The sequence below is a fragment of the Pelophylax lessonae genome (assembly GCF_965119305.1).
Source record: "Pelophylax lessonae genome assembly, chromosome: 1".
NCBI lineage: Eukaryota > Metazoa > Chordata > Amphibia > Anura > Ranidae > Pelophylax > Pelophylax lessonae.
In genome coordinates, this window is record NC_138768.1 from 693,211,324 (window position 1) to 693,223,576 (window position 12,253).

The 12,253-nt window shown below is 44.4% G+C and overlaps 1 protein-coding gene across 1 annotated transcript in view; it reads right to left on the minus strand.

The window, feature by feature from the left end:
* LOC309545028 (putative ATP-dependent RNA helicase DDX60) overlaps nt 1–12,253 on the minus strand; it is a 496,323-nt gene that overhangs the window by 189,798 nt on the left and 294,272 nt on the right. The window contains exons 26-27 of the mRNA XM_082244135.1: nt 7,109–7,252; nt 5,893–5,934 (exon numbers count right to left, since the gene is read on the minus strand). Of these exons, the coding sequence (XP_082100261.1) occupies nt 5,893–5,934; nt 7,109–7,252 (186 nt within the window). The remainder of the gene's footprint in view (nt 1–5,892; nt 5,935–7,108; nt 7,253–12,253) is intronic.

Sequence of the window (12,253 nt, forward strand, 5' to 3'; positions counted from 1 at the left end):
GAACAAGCAAAACAATGGTGGTCTACTCATTCCACTACCTCATGGCTCCAAATTGAATCAACAGCATTCTGATTTGTCCCACACCTCCTATTGGCAGCTATATGGATGAACTTTTATGCACCACGCTCCTTCATACCCTCTGTCAATGCCACAACATCAGTCTGGAAAGACACATACGGAACCTCTCAAGGGATACACAGTGATGCCCTGTGGCTTCTCCCACTCCTTTCTCTGCAACTACTCTCCCCAGACCTACCTATTCAACACTGGCCTAATGCAGGAATTTCTAAAATAGGGGACCTCTTTTGCCTCAAAAGCTTCCAACAACTATCAATCACCTATGGTTTACCCAGTAAAGATTTCTACGTCTTCCTCAGGATCCGGCATATCCTCTCCTCACTGCCCACTTCTTTGGGAATGATTCCTAAGGACCTACTCTCATTCTACATCCATTCATCCACCAAAACAACAGGAATCCCCTTTATCTACAACCTTTAATCTAGACCGACAGCCACAGATAAATCCACCAGTCTGATATATTGGGAAACAAAATTACAAACCTCCTTTCCCCCAGAGTTATGGTACCGTGCCCTCCGGCTCTCAGCTGCTCTCTCCAAAAATGTGTCCCACTGGAAAAATCTCATGAAAATCTTTCACAAATGGTATTACACACCTGATAGACTGACATGTATCTCCCCAATTCAATCTCTGGAGTGCTGGAGGAACTGTGATTTTATTGGTGACATTTTTCATATTTGGTGGAACTGCCCCCCATAGTCCTCTTTTGGAATAAAGTAACTGCCTTAATTGCTGAAGCGACCCACATTACCAGACAATTATTTCCACTAATGGCTCTCTTTGGTCTAGACTCCCACCCCTAGCCCACAGCCTACATCCCAATCCTTCAACTATTTGCAGCACGTATTGTACTAGCCCATGCCTGGAAGGGCCCACTTCCCCCCAACCATCACTTCTCTTATGTCTACTCTAAATGAGCATTGTCAAATGGAATATCTATTCTCAAAGTCTCACCTACTGGGTGACAAGTTTCACAGACAGTGGGCTCCATGGTTGGCACATCCCTGAAGTATCAAACTCACATACCTGGGGCCACACTCCTATCTGTTACTGCCCACTAGAATTGGTCTCCATTACTGTTTGAACCAAACAGAGCCAGATGTGAACACCCGTCTTCCCTTCCTCTCTCGCACCTATGCAGTCCTATTTTTGTTCTACTCAATATGTACTAAATGTTTCACACCAGTTCTTTGGCACTTTCTACACTCACTACTATCCTCTCACCTGCCTTTCACCCCCTACTCCCACTCTTTCAGTTATGGTCTCGCTGACTCTCCCCTCGGGGATAGTTGTAAAGACCCTAAAATGATTGTATTGTCTACAAGGCCTAATTTGTATTGGTATTCTCATTGTTTGAATCTACCAAGCTGTTAACACGTGGTTACCTGTTTGCAATCTCATATGTGGGAGGATATTCCTCCCTTACACATGATATGATATTGTACTTTGTAACTTCCACTTTTTCCTTTGACCTAAAAAAATTAAATAAAAAAAAAAAAAAAGTCCCATAAGGATGTGATCACATAAACATTCAATTGTGTCGTGAAGGAATTGTGAAATGAAAGTAAAAAAACAAAGTCCTCTGTGAATATGTGCTTATCTGCTTCAAAGCACCCGTGCCTATTCTTCATGCACTGTGATTATCCATCACCAAACGAAATGCCTGCTCACCTCCATGTAGATCAAAAACAGCTTATCTCTTCATAACCCAGATAAGTGGCTCCACTCCTTCTCTCCTCGGTGGGATATAAACTCCCATCCTCACAGGTCCCACAAATTATATATGTATTAAGGCAGAAAGGACAGACAGCGTACTACCGTAATAACCGGCGCAATTACGGTAAACGTCACAGAGCTCTACTTGACAATAATAACTAGAGGTGTTGTGGAATTACTTACACAATGGCTGGCTGGTCAGCATTGTATAATTTTGTATATTTTTTTATTTATTTGTTTTAGCTTCACAGATTAGTTTAGGGTTTGCGCTGATTGTTACAATTTCATTCAATAATGCACAATAGAGACAGTGGCTGTATGGTCTTTAACAGGAACTGCTACAGGTATTTCTTCTATGCAGCGAGGATTGAATAGGCTCCTTCCTGGATTCTACTGTATTTCATATGACAAAGTGAGTCTACAAAGAACATTTGTGAGTACCAGATTTTATTATTTTAAATAAAGGTCACAATGTTTGTTCTATAGCATTATTCTTGCTTTGTAAAAGTTCAATAATATATTACTGGGTTTGATCCTTTGACTGTTTCTAAGACAGTTACATGAAAAGAAAATGACAGACAGTTACATGAAAAGATAAATGTACAGCATACAAAAACATGGTTATATCAGTCATTTTTTATAGTTTGAAGATATTCCTATGCATCCCAAGGTAAGAAAACTAAGAATTTTGGAACTTTGTCATGTATTTTCCTTAATTTTATAACCTATTCTAGATAACAAAGCTGGTTGCTGTGGGTGTTTGAAGATAGGCCCTCTTATAGCTACTTTTAACCGTAAAGGCTAAAGGGGCTTAATCATGAAGAGCAGCATAGAGGAGAAATACAGTCACAAGAGTGCACTTAGTTCTGCACTCATGTGACTAGGATCAGCCCACATTGGTCTAAAGCCTATAGTTGGCTGACATCACAGAGCCAGTCCAGGCCCTGCAGGGATCCCAACAATAATGTCGGATCTGCCCAGATGCCTGACCGGCAGCTGGCTCAGCCTCTCAGCAGGCCATTGAAGCTCATGGGAAATTCAACTACACTACATACTGTATCTCCAAAAAACCCTTTGACATCAGTTTTGAGTAAAGCTACTCTGTATATTAGTTTTAGGTGGGCTTACTTTCTAGTACTTCAACCACTTCCATACAGAGCAGTTACATCCCCCTTCCTGCCCAGACCAATTTTCAGCTTTCAGCGCTCTCACACTTTGAATGATAATTACTCAGTCATGCAACACTGTACCCAATCAAACTTTTTATCATTTTTTCACACAAATAGAGGTTTCTTTTTGTAGTATTTAATCACCACTGGGATTTTTATTTTTCACGATATAAGTATATATATATATATATATATATATAAAGAGAGAACATTTTGAAAAAAAAAAACATTTTGTTTTAGTTTCTATTATAAAATTTTGCAAATAAGTCTTTTTTTTTCATAAATTTGGGCCAACATTTATACTACTACATATCTTTGGCAAGAATAACCCAAATTGTTGGTATTATTTAGTTTGTGTGAAAGTTATAGAGTCACCAAGCTATGGTGCCAATCATTGAAAATTGATCACACCTGATGTACCGACAGCCTATCTCATTTCTTGAGGCCCTGAAATGTCAGGACAGTAAAAATCCCCCCCAAATGACCCCTTTTTGGAAAGTAGACATTCCAGGGTATTTAGTAAGAGGCATGGTGAGTTTTTTGAAGTTGTAATTTTTTCTACAATTGTTGGGAAAATTATGAAATAATTGTTTTTTTTTACACAAAATTGTCATAATAAAAAGTTATTTCTCACACACAGTATATACATACTTGCAATTACACCCCAAAATACATTCTGCTACTCCTCCCGAGTATGGCAATACCACATGTGTGAGACTTTTACACAGCCTGGCCACATACAGAGGCCCAACATGCAAGGAGCACCGTCAGGCGTTCTAGGAGCATAAATTACACATATAATTTCATTACAACCTATCACATTTTTGAAGGCCCTGGAACACCGGGACAAGGGAATTACCCACAAAATTACCCCATTTTGGAAAGCAAACACCCCAATGTATATTCTATGAGGCACAACGTGTCTTTTGAACATATCTTTTTTTTCCACAAGTTTTTGGAAAATGTGGAAAGAAAATGAAAACGCATTTTTTTTTTTTTTTTACACAATGTTGTCAATTTATAAGATGTTTCTAACACATGCCACATACAGAGACCCAACATTCAAGGAGCACTGTCAAGTGTTCTAGGAGCATAAATTACACATATAATTTCATTACAACCTATCACACTTTTAAAGGCCCCGGAGCACCAGGACAATGGAAACCCCCATAAAATGATCCCATTTTGAAAAGCAAACACCCCAACACATAATCTAGGAGGCATGGGCTGCAGATAGGTACTCAGGTACTCTGATGGGCTGCAGACAGGTACTCCGGTACACTGATCAGCTTCAGAAAGGTACTCAGGTATTCTGATGGGCAAGAGACAGGTACTCAGGTAATCTGATGGGCAAGAGACAGGTACTCGGGTAATCTGATGGGCTGCAGATAGGTACTCGGGCACTCTGGGCTGGAGACAGGTACTCGGGTGCTCTGGGCAGGAGACAGGTACTTGGGTACTCTGATGGGCTACAGAGAGGTACTTGCATACTATGATGGGCTGCAGAGAGGTATTCGGGTACTCTGATGGGCAGAATACAAGTGCTCAGGTACTCTATTGGGCTGCAGATAGGTACTAAGATACCCTGATGGGCTGGAGACAGGTACTCAGGTATTCTTATGGGCTGAAGATAGGTACTCTGAAGGGCTGGAGACAGGTACTCGGGTACTCTGATGGGCTGGTGACAGGTACTCGGGTACTCTGATAACAGGTACTTAGGTACTTTGGTGGGTTGGTGACAAGTACTTGGGTATGCTGATGACATGTTCTCTGATGGGCTGCAGAGAGGTACTTGGGTACTCTGATGGGCTGCAGAGAGGTACTCGGGTACTCTGGGCTGGGGACAGGTACTTGGGTACTCTGATGGGATACAGAGAGGTACTCGGGTATCTGATGGGCTGGTGACAGGTACTCAAGTACTCTGATGGGCTGGTGACAGGTACTCGGGTACTCTGATGACAGGTACTGGGGTACTCTGATGACAGGTACTCAGGTACTCCGATGACAGGTACTTGGGTACTCCGATGACAGGTACTCGGGTACTCTAATGACAGGTACTCAAAGTACCCGAGTACCTGTCATCAGAGTACCAGAGTGCCTGTCACCAGCCCATCAGAGTACCCGAGTACCTGTCACCAGCCCATCAGAGTATCCGAGTACCTGTCACCAGCCCATCAGAGTACCTGAGCACCTGTCATCAGAGTACCTGATGGGCTGGTGACAGGTACTCGGGTACTTTGATGGGCTGGTGACAGGTACTTTGATGGGCTAGTGACAGGTCCTCTTTATTGGGGGGGGGGGCATCAGTGTGTTTTGGGCTGCACTGTGATCGCTATCTGGCTGTTACCGCACTCTCCTCCTCACACATTATCAGTGTGTGAGGAGGAGAACATGGTAACAGCTAGTTACTGTTGTCTCTGTTGACATTCTGTGACCGGCTGTGATTGGACACAGTCGGTCACGTAGTAAAGAGCCAATTTCATGGGCTCTTTACCCTGATCAGGGATGGACTGTGTCAGAGTGACACTCTCCATCCCCGATCGCCGCTCTGCGCGCCCCGGGGGGGCACGCAAGCGGTGTGCACGAGGGAAGTGCATTTGGCCGGCTATGATTGGACACAGCCGGTCACATGGTAAAGAGCCATTTTTTAATGGCTCTTTACACCGATCGGGAATGGGCTGTGTCCCGACGGACTCGCCGCATCCCCGATCGCCGGGATGTGTGCCCCCGGGGGGGGCGGGAGAGCAACGGATCGAGTCGGACGTCATATGACGCCCGCCCGGATCTACACAGTGTTCCTGTCAAAGTCATTTTATAATGCGTCGGTATGGAACTGGTTAAACTTGCATAATTAAATGTACTTTATATGTACTATATATTTTTATACTCTTAAAAATATCACTTATTTGCATTCAAAAAAATTACTTACACATTTAAACGTCTTGAATCAAATGAGTCACTGCAACTTGGCCTGGGTTCAAAGTAAAAAAATTATGATTATATTTTCCAACCAAGCTTTTTTTTTTATAAAATTTTCTTCTAAACATTTAGACTTAAAACTACAGGTACTTATAAATCGCCATAAATTTACACAGAGCTTTACACATACTGTATACATAGTACATTTACAACAGTCTGTCAAGTCAAGGAGCTTACAATCTAAGATACCTAACTTACATCTATACACATACTAGAGCCAGTTTAAACGGAATCCAATTGACCTACCAGTATTTCTTTGGAGTTTGGAGGGAAACTGGAGTACCCAGAGGAAACCCACATGGGCACAGGGAGAACATACAAACTCCAGGCAGGTAGTGGTGTGATTGGGTTTCGGACCAACGACCCTAGTGCTGCTAGGCAGAAGTGCTAACAACTTAGCCACTGTACTGCCCAATTTATAGACTTATAGAGTTTAAATGTATAAAGATTTATTGTCTCCAAGGAAACAGTATAGCAATATACCTAAATCATATGGTAAAATGATCAATGTTGTGTCACCCTCCTTACTCCCACACTTCACCACAGTCTCCTCACTGTGATGGGCAGTATCAATGACCAACATTGGTTGCAGGGCATTGGAGATGCTCCCCCGAATTATGCCATATTACATGTTTACTTTTAGGGACACAGGTCCCACACCTTTGTGTTTGTTATTGATGTCTAAGATTGCTTGTGGTTAATGTGTGTGTCAGACACATGCACATTTCCCCACGTTTTATCCCTTTAAAGAACCTGCAAAGTACAGTAAAATAACAGCCTACCTAAGCTGCCAGTAATGCACTTGGTTTCTAACCTGGCCATAGATGAATCGAAAAGCGGAAATCTATCAATCCATTTAGATCAATTTATGGCTATTCTTGTCTAAATTCAAATGCTCTAAGGACTGCTTGCTCTCTAACAGGCTTGTTGGAAAATGTTTACTTGATTGGTTGCAGCGCTTGAGTTCACACAGGGATTTTGCACAAGACACATGATGATATTTCTGTTTTTTTTTTTTCCAAAATTTATTTATTTTTTGCAATTATTAGGCAGATATAACACACTTAGTAAATTAAATAGAACAACTGGAGAAAATAGGATAAGTTAATTCAGTGAAAACCATACCATAATACTGAGATAGTTTTTAATGCTTACACAGCACTTACTGTAAATGTTTTTCTAGTTTGTCTGCTTTTTCTTCTAACTTCCTAATTTCTTTCTCATCCTCAGGAGTTTGTTTCTTTTCCTCTTTTTCTTCTAAATGACAATGCAACTGTATTGCCAATCTTTCCACCTTCCCCACATTGAATCTAAAACCAAATAGCATTTTCGGAAGAGAACATTGTATTAACAACTTAGAAAAATATTTTTAAATAAAAGAACTTGGTTCAGATACATTGTAAGCTTCAAGGGTTTGGGATGCAGACAATTCTTAAAAGCTGCTCAATCTTAAAGTGGAACTTAACTGTATCTGAGCACCACAAACTGACTTCAGGCATCTTTGACATAATTTTGGTCTAGGCCAGAAAATAGAAAGCAACTGCAAAAATGTAAAAAAAAAGTTTAACACAAGTAAATACAGCTGCAAGAAAAAGTATGTGAACGCTTTGGAATGATATGGATTTCTGCACAAATTGGTAATAAAATGTCATCTGATCATCATCATCTAAGTCACAACAATAGACAATCCCAGTCTTCTTAAACTAATAACACACAAAGAATGAAATGTTGCCATGTTTTTATTGAACACACCATGTAAACATTCACAGTGCAGGTGGAAAAAGTATGTGAACCCTTGGATTTAATAGCTGGTTGAACCTCCTTTGGCAGCAATAACTTCAACCAAACGTTTCCTGTAGTTGCAGATCAGACGTGCACAACGGTCATGTCAGTTACCTTGGTGGAGGCCGAAGTGCTGAGAGGGCTTCCCTTGCAGCTCGGTGCGGATCACCCCTGGTGGTGAAACAGGAGATGACACGTCCCAAGGAGTACTGGATGCGGATGGATCCCGGATGGATGGATGGATGGAGATTCAGGACCGCTTCCAGGAGATCTATAGATGCTCAGAGAAAAGAGACAAAGGTTAATGCCAGGCCGAGGGTCATACACAGATAATCAGTCCGAGGAGATGAAGGTACAGAGGGCCGTACAAGAGAGAGAGTCCATGGGATCCAAGCCAAGGTCGGTACACAGGAGATCCAGTAGAGGTGTCTTTTAGAGTAAGGGGTGGTCAGGCAAGCCGAGGTCAAACGAAGGAGAGATGCAGGTAAGTCAAAGGAGCTAGCCGGGTCAAACAGGAACAACAGGCAATCGAACAGGTCACGGGTACAGGAGCTGATGATAAACCAGCACTGAAGCACAGCCAGAGAGTGTCTTATATAGGACCAGGGCTGGGGAGATGGGCGTGGTGACACACCTGCTCTGCATCCAACATTCTATTGTTGCTGAATGCTGATTCCTTTCCTGACAGTGCCCCCAACCCCCGAGGGGCAGCCTGTGGATGCCCTCTGACCATGTTTTTCCGGAAATTTGCTATGAAATTCTCTCAGAAGCTTAGGAGCATGGATATTACCCAATGGTTCCCAGGAATTGTCCTCCAGGGGGTATCCTTTGCATTTAATTAAGTATTGAGTACGATTGCCTCTCCGTCGGCAATCTAAGATAGGCTCAATCTCAAATTCAGGCTCCCCTTCCACTGCAACTGGAGGAGGTGGTACCTCTTCTCTCCCTGGGTATGGGCTCGGTATTGCGGGCTTCAGTAGAGAGGCATGAAATACCGGGTGAATTTTGAAAGAACCGGGCAAGACTAATTCAAAGGCCACAGGGTTCACCACTCTCTTGACCTCGAAAGGACCAATGACTCTTGGCCCCAACTTCTTGGATGGGCAAGAAAGTTTTAAATTAGTTGACGAGAGCCAGACCTTATCTCCCACCTTGTGTGCAGGGTTCACCTTCCGTTTGAGGTCAAAGAATTTCTTATAATCCTGTTGGGCTTTCTGAATATTGTCCTGTAGTAACTGAAAATTAGCTTTAATGGCAGCCAGTCGATCCAGGACTGCGGGAACCGTGATTTCCTGGTCCAAGTTGGGCAAGAAAGAAGGATGGAAGCCATAATTAGCCCAAAACGGGGTTTGGTTGGTTGCGGAGTGTACAGAATTATTGTAAGCGAATTCTGCGCATGGGAGCAGGGAGACCCAGTTGTCCTGAGAGCTGGTGCAAAAGCATCGGAGGTACTGTTCTAGAGTTTGGTTTGTTCTTTCAGTCTGCCCGTTGCTTTATGGATGGTAGGCAGAGGACAGGGACACTCCAACCGCCAAGGCCTTGCAGAGCTCCTTCCAAAATCTAGAGGTAAATTGAACGCCTCGGTCTGATACTATATTATTTGGAAGTCCATGTAACCTGACCACCTCTTTGATGAATGCGTTGGCTGTTTCCAAGGCAGAAGGAGTGCCCATCATGGGCAGGAAATAAGCCATTTTTGAAAGTCGATCTACGACTACTAGGATGGTGGTAAACCCTTCTGAGGGCGGTAGTTCAACTATAAAGTCCATAGATAAACCTTTCCAGGGCTGCTCAGGAATCGGTAATGGCCTCAACAGGCCCCATGACTTGACTTTTGCCCCTTTGCTCCGTTGGCACGCAATGCAGGAATTCACATACATTCTGCAGTCCTGGTGCAGTTGAGGCCACCAAAAGCGGCGTTGAATAAGTTCGTAGGTTTTTCTCACCCCAAAATGTCCGGCGAGTTTGTGGTCATGAAAGGTTTTGAGGACCATCAATCTCACTTGTGCGGGAACAAAAATTTTTTCCTGGTACCAGAGGAGTCCATCCCGTTTCTTTAGAGACTCGGCTTTGAGTCCTGTACATTGGGTAGAGGCTTGTTGAATTGAGGTTTGTAGGTCAGCGTGGATCAGGAAAAAGTTTTGAGCTGACAAGATGGTATTGGGCTCCGTTTTGCTGGGAGAGTCTGGAAACATCCGGGACAGGGCATCCGCTTTTCCATTCTTCGACCCTGGCCTGTAGGTGATATGGAAATTGAAGCGTGAGAAAAATAAAGCCCACCGGGCTTGCCGAGGTCTTAGGCGTCTAGCGGCCCTGAGATATTCTAGATTTTTGTGATCCGTGAATATCATAATAGGGTGCATTGCACCTTCCAGCAGGTACCTCCATTCTTCTAAGGCACATTTAATGGCCAGGAGTTCCCGGTCCCCCACATCGTAATTCCTCTCTGGGGGTGACATTTTCCGAGAGAAGAACACTACCGGATGTAGTAGGGCCTTTGGGCCTTGTCGCTGGGACAGGATAGCCCCTGTGGCTACTTCCGAGGCATCCGCTCCAGTAAAGCTGGGTCCAGATGTTGGAGAATAGGTGCGGTCACGAACAGGTTCTTTAACTTATCGAAGGCTGACTGAGCTTCCGGTGACCAGCGGAAGCGGATCTGCTGACGCGTAAGTTGGGTGATGGGTGTAATAATTGTTGAAAACCCCTTCACAAACCTTCTGTAAAAGTTAACGAAACCCACAAATCGCTGAACTCCTTTTTTGTCTGTGGGGGCTGGCCACTCCAGAATTGTTTTCACCTTCTGCGGATCCATAGATACACCCCCTGTTGAGATAATGAGCCCTAGGAACTGGATGGACTCTCTCTCAAATTCACATTTCTCCAGTTTCACATAGAGCCCATGTTTCCTCAGGGTGGCTAGTACTTTCTTAACGTGGATCCGGTGGAGTTCCAGAGTGGAAGAAAAGTCCAGGATGTCATCTAGGTACACAATTAGGAAGTTGTCCAGAAACTCTCAAAAAATGTAATTCACCAAATGTTGAAAAGTGGCCGGGGCGTTACACAGCCCGAAGGGCATGACCATATATTCGAAGTGGCCAAACCGGGTCCTGAATGCTGTTTTCCACTCATCCCCCTCTTGGATGCGGATAAGGTTGTATGCCCCTCGGAGGTCTAATTTAGTAAAGACCCGAGCAGTCCTGAAGCGCTGAAACAACTCTGGAATCAAAGGGAGAGGATAGCGGTTCTTGATGGTCACCTTGTTGAGTTCCCGGTAATCAATGCAGGGTCTTAATGTGCCCCATCTTTCTTCTCAACAAAGAAGATTCCAGCACCCGCTGGAGAGGACGAGGGCCTGATGAACCCCTTTTCCAAGTTTTCATTGACATAGGTTCGAAGAGTTTCCAATTCCTTCTCAGACAGGGGAAATATTCTTCCAAAAGGGATCTCTGCCCCTGGGAGAAGTTCAATAGGGCAGTCGTAGGGCCTGTGAGGGGGTAAAACATCAGCCTTTTTCTTGTCGAATACATGCCTAAAGTCCCGATAAGCTTCAGGAAGGTCTTCAAGGGGGTCTGGGACCGGCTGGATGGCTAGACAAGCGGCAGGGAGATCTTCTTCTTTACCCAATCAATTTGGGGATTGTGAGCCTGGAGCCAAGGTAGGCCTAGGATTACCGGGAATAAGGGAGAGGACAAGACATCGAAGCAGATGAACTCTTGATGGCCCGGGCTTGTGATAGTAAGAACCGGATAGGTCTCTTTGGTCACGGGTCCGGAACTAGGCAAAGACCCGTCGGCCAGAAAGACTTGAAGCCGTTGCTCCTTAACTTGCAGGGGACTCCTAGTTTCTTAGCTAGAGTGCAGTCCAGGAAACAGCTACAAGCTCCTGAGTCAATAATTGCCGTGAGCTGGATCCTCTCTTCGGCTACCTGTAGGGAGACAGGAAGGATAAGGTGAGCAGGGGACGGCTCAGAGACCTGACAGTTCAGAACAGACCGTGAATAGCACTTACTAGGCCTCACAGGACAGTTGCGGAGAAAATGGCCAGAAGCTCCACAGTATAGGCAGAGGTTCGCCTGGCGGCGACATTGTCGCTCTTCAGGGGTTAGGGAGGAACGAATTAGCCCAATCTGCATGGGTTCACCATCTGCAGAGGCATTGACAGCTGGTCCAGGAAGAGGAGAGGCAGCAAATGGAACCTTAGGCATGACCCAAGTAGCTCGAGCCCCCTGGAGGCGTTCTGAGCGTCTTTCCCGGAGACGCCTGTCCATCTGGATGGCAAGGGAGATTAAATCTTCCAAGGATGCTGGTGTCTCTACTCGAGCAAGCTCGTCCTTTAGAGCTTCAGAGAGGCCATGTCGGTACTGATACTTTAATGCTGCCGCATTCCAGTCCGTGTCGGCTGCCCACCTACGGAAATCTACACTGTAGTCCTCGGCCGGGCGTTTGTTCTGTTGTAGGGCATGTAAGGCAGACTCTGCTGTGACCGTGCACTGGGGATCTTCATATAATTGGGCCATAGCTTTAAAGAAG